Source organism: Cardiocondyla obscurior, linkage group LG07, assembly GCF_019399895.1.
Source record: "Cardiocondyla obscurior isolate alpha-2009 linkage group LG07, Cobs3.1, whole genome shotgun sequence".
NCBI classification, from domain to species: domain Eukaryota; kingdom Metazoa; phylum Arthropoda; class Insecta; order Hymenoptera; family Formicidae; genus Cardiocondyla; species Cardiocondyla obscurior.
In genome coordinates, this window is record NC_091870.1 from 7,275,452 (window position 1) to 7,291,551 (window position 16,100).

Genomic DNA, 16,100 nt, shown 5'->3' on the forward strand with positions numbered 1-16,100 from the left:
TCAGTAACTCACGATCAGCCCCCGACCCCTCTTCCACCTTCCGTCTCGTCCTCCGCTTCTACGCGCGCCCATCGCCGCGCTTTGTGCACGACGGGTATAGGCGTTGCGCTCGTCCTGCAGGATGTACATCTAGATCAATACCATTGGAAATTATCCAAACAAATTATCGATAGAGCGAAAAAAAAACCCAGAGGCCGCGCACCGACCGACCGACCAACCGAACGAACCGAACGAGGCGCTACATCACGCATACGTGGCGGCGCGGAGGAGGTAGAGAGGGCGGCGGAGAGAGAAAGAGAGAAACAGGCTTCATGCCGCGCCGTGGGGCAAGAAAGAGAGAGACAAGAAGCGTATTAAAAAATAAAAAATTGCCGTACATTTTTCAGGCATTAACGTGTGCGTGGGTAGGTTGGGTCGGTCACTAGACAGCGAGGGGCTTGGTGGGGTCGGGACGCCGGGAAGGGCCCTTAAGGGGGGTGGTTCGACGCGGGGGTGACTAGCCCCCGATCGCCGCGTACGCGAGAGGAGAGAGAGAGGATATCTACGTGCATGTCTCCTCCCGATTGGCCTGCCAAAGCCTCCCCCGAAGCCAATTCACGTGCGCGTGTTTAGTGCAATTTTTCAAAATTAACTAATGTTCGACAGTCATGCCGTCGACGACTTTTGGGACACGCGCTGTCCCTACGCCCTTCGTTCTTCCGCCGCGTAACGTTAATCACTCTTAATTATCGCCAAATATCGAACGGGTCATATTTTCCTTCACTCCCGACTGCGATCATCGTTTCGTACTGCCGTTCTCCAACAGACTCGTAACTCGAGATGCATGTTTCCGAAACTTTATAAGATATTCAATCTGATTTATTAAATATATAAATTGAAAAGTTTTGATCGTTTTCGAGGAGCCAACATTTTTAACGCGATGCTATCGTGGAAATTATGTATTTACATTTCAAACAGTTATGTATTAATTTTTTTAAATTAATATATCTGAAAAGATCACGATCTATACGCAATATAAAAAAAAATAAAAAACGTACCGAAATTCCGTATCGCGTATCATCAGATCTTACGAGTGGGATCGTGCGCTCGAAAGCGCGCGGGTCGGGGCGGTTGAGTCGCGGAGGACGGAAAGACGGTCGGGGCAGAATTTCACATTGTTCCCGCCGAATGCCGTTCGCGGTCCCCGCTTTTCGTCGCGTTTGGCGCCCGGCGTAAAAATTACGTCGACTAGAGTTTATTTGTCCGGAAATGGCGGTGCCCCGGGGGTGGTGCTTGCACGGTTATAGGTGCGGGGCAGAAAAAAAGGGGACTGGCGGTAGGTGGGGTGGCAAGAGGGAGACGGTGGAGCGGGGGTGGAAGCGAGAGGTAGGCACGTACGTACCTACCTACCGGCGTGGTTGATGTATTGCGTATTATTTGTGTGTTGTGTTCGTTGCTGCATTGCGCGCTTTTTTCTGCTCCCACCGCCTATTATTTATTAGCACTAACGTGCAATTGTATTGATCTGCAATATACCACCCGCACCCGGCCCCACCCACGGCACCGATGGATTTTTTTTTCCCTCTTTTCGAGAATGTATCCGGACTTTACCGGGGGATGGAGGTTTGCTACGATTGGCCCGGCGTGATGGAACAACCGCTGATGCTACACTTTGTTGTGCCGGCATGTCACGTAATTTTATTTTGCCTTCTTGAATGCCGCGATTGAATCTTCCTCCGGGCTCTTTGTTTTTGCACGTTGCGACGGTATTGCATGGTAAAAATTTGGCGATACTTATTTTTTTTTCTGCGGTGTGCCGGCGCTCTCCTGCCGGCGAGAGAGAATGCCGAATACATTGTTGCTGCTTTCGAGCCCCGCGGTTACGGTACGGCTGTAGCTTCGGTTTATGGATATTTCGAGTTAAATGATATCACGCAGTTGTAGAAATTCGCGGACGTGGCTTCCGCGCCCCTGTCTCCGTCCCCCGTTTATTTGCCTAATTTATGGAAATGTAATATTATGTAAGAGTATTAGACGCGGGTATTCCTCCCCCGGAGGATACATCTTTATCGCAAACCGTATTTTCAGTCCAGAAATAAACGAACATCGGATTTAATTAGGTGCGTATCGCGCGGACAACGGTATGGAAACAAATAGACATAAGTTTAAACCAATAACCAGATACCCTCCCCCCGCTCGATAAGGCTTGTTAATCGCGGTGAAATAATTTCCTTCTAAACCGGCGTCGATCTTCCGTTCCCCTCGTAGCGCGACTTCTCATCTCGCGCGTCTTACGTCGCGTCGCGTGATCAGCGGGATGCAGATGCCACCTCGTTAACGCGATTCGCGGTAATGGTGACCACACGCGCGTTCCTCGAAGTGCAAAAATATGCGAGGGGGCCCGCGGTGTCCGCGATGCGTGCCGCAACACCGTATCAAAGTAAATCTACTCGCTGAGCATTGCCGGGGGCTATTATATCGTCATCATAACGATATAACGCGAAATCAACAGGGTAACGATACACACACCGGGTCCCGCGTGGCGAAATACAATAGCCTCCGCATGCGACCCTTCCCCCCGCGTGCCACGCCGCCCCCAACCCCTATTACCGAAGAATCCCCTCGGTCCCCTTCCCCCCTCGGCCCCCCCTTTCACCCCTTGCCGTTTCAAAACGGCCGGCTGCTAGCCCGCGAAACTGACCGTGTGGCGGACCAGTCGCGTTGCGTTGCGTTGATGTAACTAAATGATTGGGTAAATGATTCCACAGCGTGCCGCGAGTAATTGAGTGGTGCTGGTGTGGGCGATGACTGCCAGAGAGCGTCGCCGCGGTCGTGTGAGTATACGCACACGGTCGCGCGAATACACCGGGTGTTCCCGAAACGGTACGCGAAATGATTTCACGTCCGGTGGCGCGATGTACCCCCTTTCGTTTCACCGGAAATGATGATGGAGGGACACGGCGGCCTACGCCGTGCTCCGGTGACAAGGCCATTAAAACGGGGGCGCGGAATCAGGTTCAGGCACGAAAGGGGGTTTCGCGAATGATGAAACGCAGTTTATTATCACGAGGATAACGCGTTTGTCTAAATGTATGAACCGTAGTTAGCCGCGTTCTGACAGTGGCTACAACGTCGAAGCATTACAGACGCCGTGCAGCGATCATAAATACAAACGGCCTTAGTCCGCGTGCCCCTCGAAGTCATCTATTCCGTGTGAAAATTATAATTAAATCATTGAAATTTTCAATCGAACTGGCGCGGATAAGAGAGAAAAATAAAAAAATGCACCGCGAAAGACGGAAGAAGTATCGCTCAAATGTCGCAAAGATAACGAATCTACCAGTCGCGATCCTTTTCATTTGCGCGCGAGAAATTTCGCCGGCCAACGTCGAGACTGTCACCGTGAGACACTTAGCGAGCTTAGGATAACTTCTGTCTTGGTAAAAAATTCGGTGCATCCTGGCGCCCGTGGCGAAGGGCAAGAATCCGAAAACCGCGTCTCCGAGGTGAGATTCGCAGCCGGCCGCGCCGTCATCCCTCGGGTATATCGAATGAACGGCCCGCAATGATTCGCGCGTTCTTCATGACACACATTTCCAGGTCACCCAGTGGACACGGCATGCCGAGCGGATAGCGCCTCGCTCGGTGCCGGCTCGCGCGCCGCATACGCGTGCGTCCGCGTGTACACGCGCGTGCACGCTGTATGGTTGCGCGGCACGCGCGCCCCACGGCAATGACGAGTCATCCACGCTAGAACACCTCGCCTCTGGTTCACCTCTCTCTCGCCGACTCTGTCCCGCGCGCGGGCTCCTCTCGCTCGCTCGCTGATTCTCCGCGCGTCGCGCGTCGCGCTCCCCTCGCTCTCCGTCGCACCACCGCTAAATCCCGCGTGCCGGACCCGCCGGACTCTGTCGGCCGTACGCGCGCGGGCATGTGAACGTGCACGTGCGTACACGGGGGCACCCGCGCCGGGCGCGGAGGTGTGCGTGCGAAACGTAGGCCGCGGCCGTGTCATGATTTCGCGTTTGTTTACGCGCGCTCTCTCTCTTTCGACCGGGATCATCTCCGTCATTCGCGCGCCTCTCGTGAAAGTCCCCGGCACGGCGCGCGCTCTTGCTCCCGCACCCGCGCCCGCTCTCGCTCGCGCTTGCGGTCGGGTGTTGGCAAATTTGCGTGGCCGCGGGGATATGTTTTCGTTTCCAATGATTTATGCCGGCAAATGGGTCGCGCGCGCGTGAAAGTGTCATGCCGGGCGTTATCGATGACAGCTATCGATGGGACGCGCGAGTGTGCTTCTCGAAAGAATGCGGCCTCCAGGGGAATTAGAATTTGGAGTAGCGTTTTGAAAGCTCGGTTTGGCAAATCGAAGCGAATTATTTAAACCTGTTAGATCATTACTGTATGCAGAGCGTAGGTGTATAATTAAAGGGACGTACCGATTAAGAAGCGAGGGGTAAAAAAAAAATTAAAGTTTGAGGGATGACGTACAAGAACGAAATCAAACGAAAGTAGAAGGCAACGTTTCTTTCTTCTTATTAATTCCGCTACATCTTTTTATAATCATTTTTAATGATCGCCGCTAATTATCGGTCTGCCCGTAATAATTAGAAATCACTCGGCGATTTGTATAATTAACGTGATTGACTAACGCAAATTAAGTAATAAGCTCTATTTTTGAATCAGTCAATGCCAGTTGATTTTTTGACGATGTGTCTTGCATGTAACTCCGCGGCGAGGGTTGATTATCGTTGCTGGATACGTTTCGGTTACCCTAGCAAAGACAACCCGCTGAATGAGTCGCGAAAAGCGTTTCAGGCAAGTGACAGTACCGAACAAAAAATGAAATCGAGTTTCGCCTGACAGAAGTGGGGTTCGTAATTTAAAAAACAATGGACGCTAAGGCACAATGAGGCCAAATGAGATAGGGGATGGTTCGTTGGAAAGAGAGCGTGAGGTGCCAGAGGATGGGAGATGAAATCCTATACTGAACAAGAGTAAAAGGTGGGGGACCGTAGGTAGTCAGGGTGGTATTCTAGCGAAAAGTTCAAACTGCACCAGAGTCTGAACAGAGAGATCGAATCTTAGGAGCGTGCGAATCTCGCTAATATCACCGGCTTTTAAAACTACTTGTCCGTAAAAAAAAAAAAGTACTTCGATAAATTAATACGGAAGTTTACAAATATACAAAAGACTCCTCGATTTGACTATCGTAACATTGAATTTAGAATATTGCAGACGGTTTCGAATATAACGCATGATTAAATTATGACTATTTTTTTTAGACCAATTTTATTTATAAAATAAATCTTAGTTTGTACAATTTTAAGAATGGAATGTAATAGTATATTAAGTATTCGAGCAGCAGTCGTCGATACGTTCGGTCGGGTTTTTTTTTTTGCCGAGGGGAAGGGGGCGATACTTTTTTCAAGTGCGATGCCTGTCATTCGTGATACGTGCGTGCGATTCAAGAAGGGATTCGTACTCATCACTAGCAACTCCTATCGATTGTTGGTCTAATTGTGTTACTGTGAATGTCCGATTCACCCGGCGGTCCCCAACGATGGTCAGAGACGAACCGAAATACGGCTCCCATACCCTGACGGGCAAAAAGAGCGGTTCGCATATTTTTTAACGTCGACGTAACGTCCTGAAAATTAATGTAACTTTTATCCGTCAAACCGGGGAGTCAGTCGTCATGCGGCAAATGCCGTGAGTGTTTCTAAAAAGAGAAAGATATGACAATTTCGCGCCATGGAAATAAACTTTCATTCGATTTACACGCCAGATATAACACGTGAATGCGAGAATGACGATCTTCACCATTATTATTATCATAGAGTTCCAGCTTTACAAATATCTCGGGCGAAATTTTTCCAACACGTGTTTATAAATGCGCGACGGCGTGGAATGCCGCGAAAGCGAAATCACACAACGCGCAGCGTGAAAAATTAGAGTATCTCCCCGAAGCGTAATTTAATTTCGCTAGAAAATATCTTAACGCGCCGCTTTATGCTAATTGCAATGAATTTGAGTAAATTTCTTTTTAAATGACTGAGAGAGGATTACGTAAAATGCGTTTATTATCTCGTCCCGCTAAATTTAATAGTTACATCTATTTTATTTACACGGTAAATATGACGAATGCGACAAAGGAACACGTAAGAGTTAATAAAATTTTGTTCCGTGCTCGCGTCCGAAAGTTTTCGTTCTTCGAAAGTGCATTTTTGAGGAGATAGCTTATTACCGAATTAATCCGACTTTCGCGCGGTTTGAAAACGCGTTACCTGCGAAGTATTATCCGGCCCCGTAGTCCTTTTTTCGCCTCTTGCGATCGTACCTGACCTATTACACGCGACGAACTCGATAAAACCCACCTATTTGTTCCTTTGTAGCCGGAAGGCAACTGGATACGCAGTTAAATAATAAAGCAGGCAGCAGTCGCTCCGCTAATTAACAATACCTTTGCGTTGCTGCTAATTGCGCTTTACTTTGTTATATTACATTTTAAGTGCGCGCCACGTCGAGAATTACGCACTCGTCCGTGCGTTATTATAGTCATTTGCATAATGAATGAAGGCTTTCGTTAATTAGCGCCATAATCGCGCGATGCAAATGCGAGATTGGACGACTTACCGTCTGGAATATTAATACGCGTCGATCCAATATGGACGTCCTTGGAAAGGAGAAACGCCACCGTAAGTATGCATAATCGGCGTATACAGTTTCGTTACACCGAGCGTAAGCGCGAGCATAAACCCCGGCTAAGTTCTCCGTCGCATAATGACGGCAATAAATTTCGCGCCGAGGTGAAGGGACGGGAGATGAGCTTTCTATTACGCGAAGCCGATGGCCGCGCGACGGTTCGTTGATAACGCCGTGAATTATCCGCCGCGCGAATCGGGTTCGCGCGCGTAAAAAGTTTCGGGACACTCGGCGCGAACGTTCCAAGGATCGCGTCTCTCGCGAAGTGTCGTCGGCCTCTCGCGTATCACGCAAACGGGCGCGCTTTCTTCCGGCAGCGTAGATGCGAACGTCGCGCGTTCCCCGAGCCGACGGCCGGGCACTATGCAAAATCGGCCCCGTCGCAATAAAGGTGTGAAGGAAGCAAAACTTCCGTGAAAAATCGTACGCGAGGATAATGTATACCGGGCGCGCGCTATCGAGCCTCTGGCCGGGCTGCTGCTATCTTTAGGTCGGCGATGTTGCAGAGAGAGAGAAGGCCCTCTGTCCTCCGTCGCCCGTGCACAGGCCGTACCTCAAATGACTCACGCAAAAGTAAATTATACATTGAAAGGGTTTAATATAATGAAACGCTCCATATGCATGAGAGGCCGGCCTGCCGCTTTGCCGCGCCACGACACCACGGTGCCTCGCGTTTTCTCTGCGTGCCACTGACGTATCGTGAGTTCGATGAGCCCAGATCGAACGTTCCTACGAGCCGAATAATGGCGCTCGCACGCCGACGGGCTGCAAAAATAAAAAAAAAAAAAAAAAAGAGAAAAAAAAAGGAGAGAGTATAATTTAGTCGCCATAACCGAGGCTGTCGTTGCGTCGGCGATTGGCGTACGCGCGAACCTTTTTTTTTTTTTTATCGCAAACGGCGCGCAAAGGCTTTTCGCCTCGATATACGGTTAATGCATTTTTGCAACATCCATGCGCGTTAATAGCGTCATTATGGCTGTTATTATTGGCTTTATTAAACTGACTGCAATATCGACTGACTTTTTTTTTCGTAGCGCTAAAAAATCGCGGAGCGGCGTGTACTTTTAAAAATGCTTGTTATCAGCGACAATTAAAACTGACTTTTATCGTACCGTAACGATAACTGCCGCGGCAACCAAATAACGAATTATGGGAGGAATAAATTACGGGAGGAGGGAGGGGGAGGGAAACAAGATGCGGCCCCGTTAGAATTGTGCTCGACCTTACGTGTCGGCCGTATCACGGGATTCGCGCTCGCCGAACGGAGCGAACGTCGAACGGACTCGGCGGTATTTACGGCAAGAAAGGGTGCGATCGGAAGAATGGGATGGGGTGGAAAGGGGTGAGAAAGCGGAATGCGCTGCGGACAGAGCGCCGTTGGCGGTTACGGACGGGACTATAGGATTCGTGGTGCGGGTGGCTTAGTTGCAGGGGACGAGCGGAAAGCATCAAAAGCAATGTTTGGTGGCGCTATAATGAAATGAATTTATGCAGAGCCGTAATGCTTGAATATTTAGCAACCCTCTTCTGGTTCTGTTTCTGGCCGGGCCGTCACCCTAGCCGCCATACCGTATTCGAATTAAATTCGACCACTGGACGTCCATTACAAGAACGTCGGGTCAAACCCTATCCGGGGCTCAAGACATATCTACGAGATATTTCTAAAACCGGGTGCTCGAACGCCAGCTTTAGCACGCGCGCGTCAGATTATCTCGAGATTGTTGAAGGAATCATTCTGACCGTCGCCGAAATTCCACGGAAGGGAATAGATTATATTTTGAGATCGCGAGCGCCCCTTATTTTAAGACGAATGTATTTTCGAAGAGGCCTGTCCGTGGATATCGATTAGGTCCGAAAGTTTTGAGTTATAGCCGGCCGAAAGTTCAAAGAATGCTCGCGTAATTTCCAAGCTGACAGGTTCGCCGGGCGAGAGAAACTATGCCTAACGATTTTCCCGTGCAATTTATGCGGCACCGACTAAGATTACGCGTGAACGGTGAAAAGTATGGTGTAATTTTGCGCGCAGCGATTCATCCGATCACGCTTACGCGATGCGTGAATTGACGTAATGTTAATTTGACGGGATTGATTTTCGTCGCCTTAACAGCCGTCGGTCGTTTTAAAATTGAAACAACGATTAGAAAGAAGGTAACCTCCGTTCCAAGTCGAGGTAAGCTTTTCGCGTAAGCCGAAGCGCCATTGTCGTTATTTAATTAACAATTTAATTTAATTTTATCTCTTAATATACAAATTGTCATCCGCGGGAGTCACGCGTTTAAAAGAGAAAGAAAAATTCCACGCGACCTGTTTACTAAAGCTCTTTGCAAATTGATTTAAGTATATTCCGCGGTACGTTCGACCGGGCTGACTTACGCGAAATACAAAAATGATTATACACACGTAGACAACCGGCCGTTTTCGCCGAGTGAAAAAGATAAACCGATTTATGAAAAATGAAACTTGAATATTATATCCGAAGATTTATCGCCCGGGCTGAAAGAGACTCGTATCAGGTCCGAAATTGTTTTCCATGATCGAAGCTTCGATTCGCGATAATGTGAGTGGAAGCGATTATCTCGAGCATATGAGAATAGGTATACCGGAGCGTTTTATCAAATACCTACGTGATGCGCAAACCACGCGTCATCATAAAACTAACCGATTGAGTGACTAACGGCGCGTATAAATACGCAATTAACGACGATTTTCGGGTAATTTCGATGAAATTTACGATCGGGTGTGATATCTGGATGCGTTAGCTTCACACGCGCGTGCACACCACGGCTAATAGGTCGAACATAATTGGCGTAATAAATAAGTCATTAACGAAAGCTTTTGTGGGATTATTTAATCAATGAAGGAGGGCTTTCCTTCCTATCGCTCGCGCATTTCCATATAATCGCCGCTTCCGTGCGCCGCGGATCACGTGTATATTAATATTCTGGATGCACGCGAGATGCCCAAATATTTTAATCATGGCTAATTGGCGAGTAATAATGGAGTTCCGTGGCGACCGCGACAACCGGGCGCTCGACGTTCCTCCGCATTCTCGCTGCAGAAGCTAAGGAGGCCTTAACTATCCACGTTCCTATGTAGAATGTCGATTCTATACGTCAGTACAGAAGGGGCTCACTTGTAATTTTCTTGGTAATTATGTTGGCAGCCTAATACGACGGCGATCATTTTATCTATCGTTTAATTAACATCGATACTTCTCGGCGAATTAAATTTTTTTTTTAATTTAACGCTAAACTGTCTACGTAATATAAATATTTTTTAACATCAGCGAATGTCGCTCGTTCGTCGAAACAATTATTGCGAACGAAATAAGTATAACATTTTTCGCATTGTGAAAAGTAGAAACGCGATGCGCGGTTCTCCTAAATCTTCCACAGGCCGCAGCTAAGCTTTCTTACGCGAACAGACAGACACTTCCTTCCTTAATAATTTGCCGTTAAATTATGAAGTAATAACTGGCGGCGTCACGCATAATATCTCTATATTTCAGGGCCTATTAGTTTATAATCAACACGTCTGAATAATCCAATACCGAGATATGCCGCCGCAGCAACCGGCGATACGCCCCTTCTTTTGAATATTACTATGTCTAAGCGCCGAAAAGCATGCAAGCCTTCGCACGTATCTCGTATTGTCTTGCTGATAATTCTGACGTACAGCGCGAAATATCGCGGCTCTGGAATCTAGTTTTGAGTTTCGTTCGTATTTCAAATGCTGATATTATACTAGTTGTATTACACAGTGATTTATGATACATTTTATCTATAAAAAATTTGTGTAACGCCTAAATTACCTAATTCTATTGTTGCCGTTTATTAAATTATATATATATATTTTTTTGTTACAGATCGACGCAGCATCTGAGAGGAGGAGCAGGCCCGGGGGGCATCAGGCATCGGCGGAGCAACTTTTAAGTAAGAATTAATTTTTTTTATAAAATATTTATTAAAAAAAAACTTTAACTTTCTTTTTATTAAATTTATTAACTGATATATCGTCATGTCTACAATAATATTTTTTATTTTATGTTACAGTCACCGGATTCAACAACTCCGCCGTAGCTCAGCAGATTGGGTAAGTCAAATAATTTTTTCTTATTTTGTACTTTGGATTGGGGTCTCTTAGAAAAAAGCGCGCGCTACGCACGCACATGATTTCTTCTAGGTAGTTATAAAAGCTATTCGCAAAATTAATTTTAAGCAATTAAAAATCGCGATAGTACATCTTTTATTTTTTTATGTTTTTTTTTCTTAATTTTTTTTTTTTTATTTATTCTTCTGTATAAATTTTCGTTCGTATTAGAGCGCACCGTGACTTTCAAATCTCTCGTTTGTCGCTCGCGTATTTTCACAACTCCCTGCGTCGTGTCATTAAACGGAGAAGCAGCCGAACAAAATGGAAAAGAATGAAAAATAAGAGAAAATCCGACCGCGAAGAACCGACGTGACATAACTCGCTACAACGATTGTCGACCGGTTAAGCCAGACTTGCGGCACGGTTATCGAGGAACTTAATCCTTCTCCCTTCGCTCGGATCACATGGCCGGCGCTCAGCACGCACGCGGAAATTCCGAGATACCGTTTCCCATCCGGTAGTCGTCGCGGGCCGCACATGTACCGACGACGAGGGTCGGATATCGGGAGTAAGAGAGAGAAGGAGAGAGCGAGATAGAGAACGTGCCACCCTGTCGCCGAATGCAGGTACCGACGCCTGTCGAGCAAGACAGAGACGAGATGACTCGGATGAAGGTGACCACGACAGAGGCGGGAAGAGAAAAACGCAGCTGGTTCGATCGCTGGAATCGCAGCCAGTTCGTAATGAAAGGTGAACGGAATTGGACCCCCTGGAGCCGGAGAGTCGGAGCACCGAGTGAATATAATTAGAGGATTGGGGACCGGGGGGGGTTGCGCGGGGTATGACGTAATCAAAGGGTGGACATGAACGTAGAGGGGACGGACACGGCGGGTACCGCGGGGCCAGATCGGCGAGGAACGGCGGCAGGGGTCGGCCTGGAAGAGGTGGAGGTGGTGGCGTTGCCGCCGATAGAGTATAGTAGATGGAACACGCAGGAAGAGAAGAGGGTATTGCAAATTATCATTCGGTCGGCGAAGCGAGGGTCCAACTGAACTGGACTGGCAACAACTTGATACCGACGTCCACACCGTGCGCGGCCAATGCGCCACTGTCGGAGCCTGTAGTTTTGTCATTAGCCGATAGCGTCTGCCGATAGACGACGTGGAACAGGGATTATTGGGCTAGGATTGCTAACGGACGGCACTTGGATGCAAATGTCTCTCGGTTTGGCCAGCGCTTCGCCTCGACCTCCACCGTTAGTACTTATACGCTGCAGGTGAATTCTGAATTGAGAGGAGCTGAATTATAATTTTCATTTTACGTATTAAGAAGTGGGGTATTAATATTTGCGTTATACGGATTCAGGACAAGATGTGTTAAGTTTCGTAACAACTATTTCGCCCTTTGAATAAATTGCATTTGATTAGAACAGAGGGAAAAAAAAAGAAATACTAGCTTTTAATTAATCTCGGAGATTTTAACGTAAATATTGCAAGCAAAAATGTAATGGCAGGACGGTACGCGGAAAATACCGAACGTACATGTTTGTAATATCTCACTCTCTGGTGTTAAAGATTAGTCGAACGATTCGTCGGAGAAATTGGCTCAACAATGCCGTTCCGATCGTTTGTTACGGGTCATCATATATTATTTATTCTACATTCTCGTATCTCTGCCGTTCGATACGTTTTGCTTTTTTTTTTTTTCTTTCTTTTTCGTTATTTCTCTCTCTCTCTCTCTCTCTCTCTCTCTCTCTCTCTCTTTCTTTCTCTCTCGCTTTCTCGCTCTCTCTGTTGTTTAAAAAAATTGCACAGTAGAAATATTGCTCTTAATAAGCGGTAAACGATTACTTCATCATAACTTCTCTAAGACAGCCGTAATCTTTATTATTCGAATTTTTATTAGCAGTGCTTGCAGAGCACAGAGTCTCTCCTAATTTCTCCGAGCGTTGTTACAATTTGAACAATTTAAAGATATTCCAAAGCTTTAACGATCTGTGCGTCTAAGAAAATGCGCCGCGGAACTCTCACGAGTACAATTCGTCGTTCCGAAATGGTAAGAATATTATTAAAATTCCATGATTCGCTCGCAAGCACGATCCGACGTATCGTCGTGGCCGGCGTAGCGGCGGCGGCGGCGGTTAGAACGGCGTACCCCGAGTTTCGCAATTTATGCGCATCGGTTAACGGGCGCGGACGGCCGCGAACGAAAATGATAAATTGGTCATTTCTCAGTTTTCCCGGCTCGGTTTTACAGACGCGCCGCGGTCCACGGCGTTTCTCGCGCCGCTCGCAAGCGGTATCCCCCGACGGGAATCGAACACCCCGGCCGTTCGGGCCGTTTTGCATTACAGCGAATCGTCCATGTTGGACCGGGTTGGACTTTGCATACTGATTATCCCGGCGTGATTGCGGGAACGAAAGGGTTGCACGCAAATCGGACGACGGGGAAGGTCGTTGCCACGTCGGCGGGGGCGGCGAGAGAAGGGAAGCGCGGTCGGGCAAAGTCCGCCGTTCTAATGCTATCGATTCTAGTGCTTAGCATAATGAGGACAGGCAGTGCCGGATAACGCCACCGTTGGAAATGGAGGTGTTCTATTACGCCCTCGTGAAGGGGGATGTCAGTCGGTCTCTCTCTCTCTCTCTCTCTCTCTCTCTCTTTCTCTGATCTCCATCCGGAGCGCCTAATAAAGTACGGAGCGTTCTTGTAATATGCGTGAACGTTACGCTATATTTCAGTGGCGTCACCATCTAAATTACAAGTTTACGGAAAGGAAGATATAATGTAGGAGAAAACAGACATTAGTCAGAAAATTTCAAGCGCAATTATTGATAGTAGGGTTAGTATTTAATACAGCAGCTCGTTATGCGTAAAACATATGTTTAAAATTGACAAGAAAAAAAAATTAAGAAAAGAAAAGAAACATTTTGCATATAATTGCAAATAATTCAGACGCGAGAACAGTGTACCATGATTTAAAAAATTATAATTTACAATTTTTCTGGGAGTTCTTTTAACGGGATTATTAACACGGGACTTGCACTTTGCGATAATAAAATGACGTATTTTCCATCTTGCATAGTTTTACATAAATTACTAGTTTCTTTTTTCGACATTTCCGAGACTCGAAAAAGAAAACTCTAAGTGCACGTTACGAAGTACCAAACGGACGAAAGCGGCATTAATATCTGCGCAGGGAACGCCGGTATAATATATTCGTGTAATATCAGAAACACGTATCTGCTTTAGTAGACGAGGCGTTCCAGAAGTAATTATCCCATTGCTTACTATCGACGGTGCCATTCGTTCCAGTTACGACGCCGAGCGGAACGCGCATTCGTATCGGTACCAACACAGGCAGAAATTTAATTAATATAATTTACCAAGCCCGCGATGTATTAATATATGTCGTGGAGATTAAAGTCCATTCGAACTTCACCGAGAGTGATCATCCGCTTGTTTAGCATCGCGGGCGCGCACACGGGATAGACGTCGCCTTAAGCTATAAAGCGAGAACGGGCTATTTTAGACGTCCTCGATTTCGAGATTGATGCGGTCGCGTGATTTGTACCTCGTTTCGACAAACAATTTTGCGCGGCAGATATTGTACGACGGTTGACGTGACGCGGGGCTCTGTCCGAGTTTTTTCTTGCGAATAAAACGCTTCCCTTCCTCCATTGCGAAAAAACGGAGTAGAAACAAAAGGGGTCGGCAAAGATAGAGCTCGCTGTATATTGCATCAAGATAACTTTACAAAAAAAAAATAATAAAATAAAGTAAAAAAATAAAAAAATTCCTCAATTGCAGTAGTTGTAAAACATCGAAGTTGAGTTGCAGATTAAAAAAAGAAACTCACACACCGGCGTCTAATTAACATTAATCGTCCGATTTGGCACGATACTTCTCCCATGCTCGTAAACGTAATGATCGTCCGCGCATACTTGATACACCGTAATTCTACGGTTATAAATTCGTTGAGCGTCGAGCGATAAATTCGACGACGTCATGCCGACAAACTCGCGCCAGTCAACGGCGTTACGTGCCAACTTTCGAGAAAGCCGTTCCTCCCGCGGGCGTTCATTATCAATTCGTCAAAAATATTCGACGTGGCCGCGACTGACGTTCAAAAAAAAAAAAAAAAAAAATATATATATATATCCACACATGTGTATATATACATACGTATGTATATGTATGTATGTATATATATATACATATATAAATATATATATATATATATGTATAAACGCTAAATTCGTGGGAAGCGGAAAAGAGAAAGCGCCGTGCGAACGGAGAAAAAAAAATCTCGGTGGTACACGCTCCCGAAGCCAAAATTCAATTTATAATATGACAGGAGCTATTCGATTTTAAAGTCCATTTTTCATTCTCGCTCCGCAGTGCGCACACACGCCCTGACGTACACATGTTTTTTTCCTAAAATTTCGCCAAAGTGTCCGCCAGTCTGAAAATACCAGACAACAGTGTTTAATTCCCGAAGCTGAATTTATTCGGTGTCGGTATACATTGTGAATAATGATGGCAGCCTCGCGACGCGGCAGCGTTCCATCGTTTCATTGTCGGGAGGGGAAAAAAAAAAAAGAGAGAGAGCGTCGTAAGAATGCGTTTGTTAAAAAAAGAGAAGAAGGCAGAAAACAAAGAGCCTTTTTACATCAGAAGAGGGTTGATTCATATAAATGCGTTATATTCCGTTCCGCTTAGTGCGCGCACAGACCATAAAAATCTTGTCGGCGAAAATTACTACGTATAATAACGTCGGACGCAGTAGGAAATACGAGAGAAAGGGGGCGGAATTAACCCTCCGATGATTTGCATAAGTGGCTCGCGCGGGCGCGAGGGTGGAAGAGGGGGGAGGGGGAGGGATGATCCGTTGCACGAGCGTGTAACCCCGCGAAATAATGACAGACCGGTGAAGAGGCGCATCGTTATTACAAATTATTAGAGGCCGCACTTAAAATCAAGACTCTTTCATGCGATGAATGTCCAATGATTAAGAAGATCAAATTATTCGCCGTGATCGCACAGAAATGATCTTAATTAGTGATGCCCGTGGTATCGAGACGCGACGAACGTCTTCCCGCCTTATATGTATAAAACCACCCTTTTCCCTCCCTCCCTTCGCCCGTTCGCGGCGCCATAAATAGAAAATTATTTATTTCACAAGCAATTGCGCCAATTCATCTCGCGCTAGGCACTTACGAAAAAGTTATTGACACTCGTGGGACGAACGAGATAATTAACTCGCGTTGCGCGACCGAAATACCGCGGCCGGCTAATTTCGTAATTCTGCCCTTGTTTCTTCCTCGCGA

General features: G+C 46.7%; 1 protein-coding gene across 1 annotated transcript in view; it reads left to right on the forward strand.

The window, feature by feature from the left end:
* LOC139103971 (uncharacterized) overlaps positions 1-16,100 on the forward strand; it is an 86,591-nt gene that overhangs the window by 17,367 nt on the left and 53,124 nt on the right. The window contains exons 10-11 of the mRNA XM_070659169.1: positions 10,547-10,613; positions 10,734-10,773. Coding sequence (XP_070515270.1) covers positions 10,547-10,613 — 67 coding nt within the window. The 3' untranslated portion in view covers positions 10,734-10,773. The remainder of the gene's footprint in view (positions 1-10,546; positions 10,614-10,733; positions 10,774-16,100) is intronic.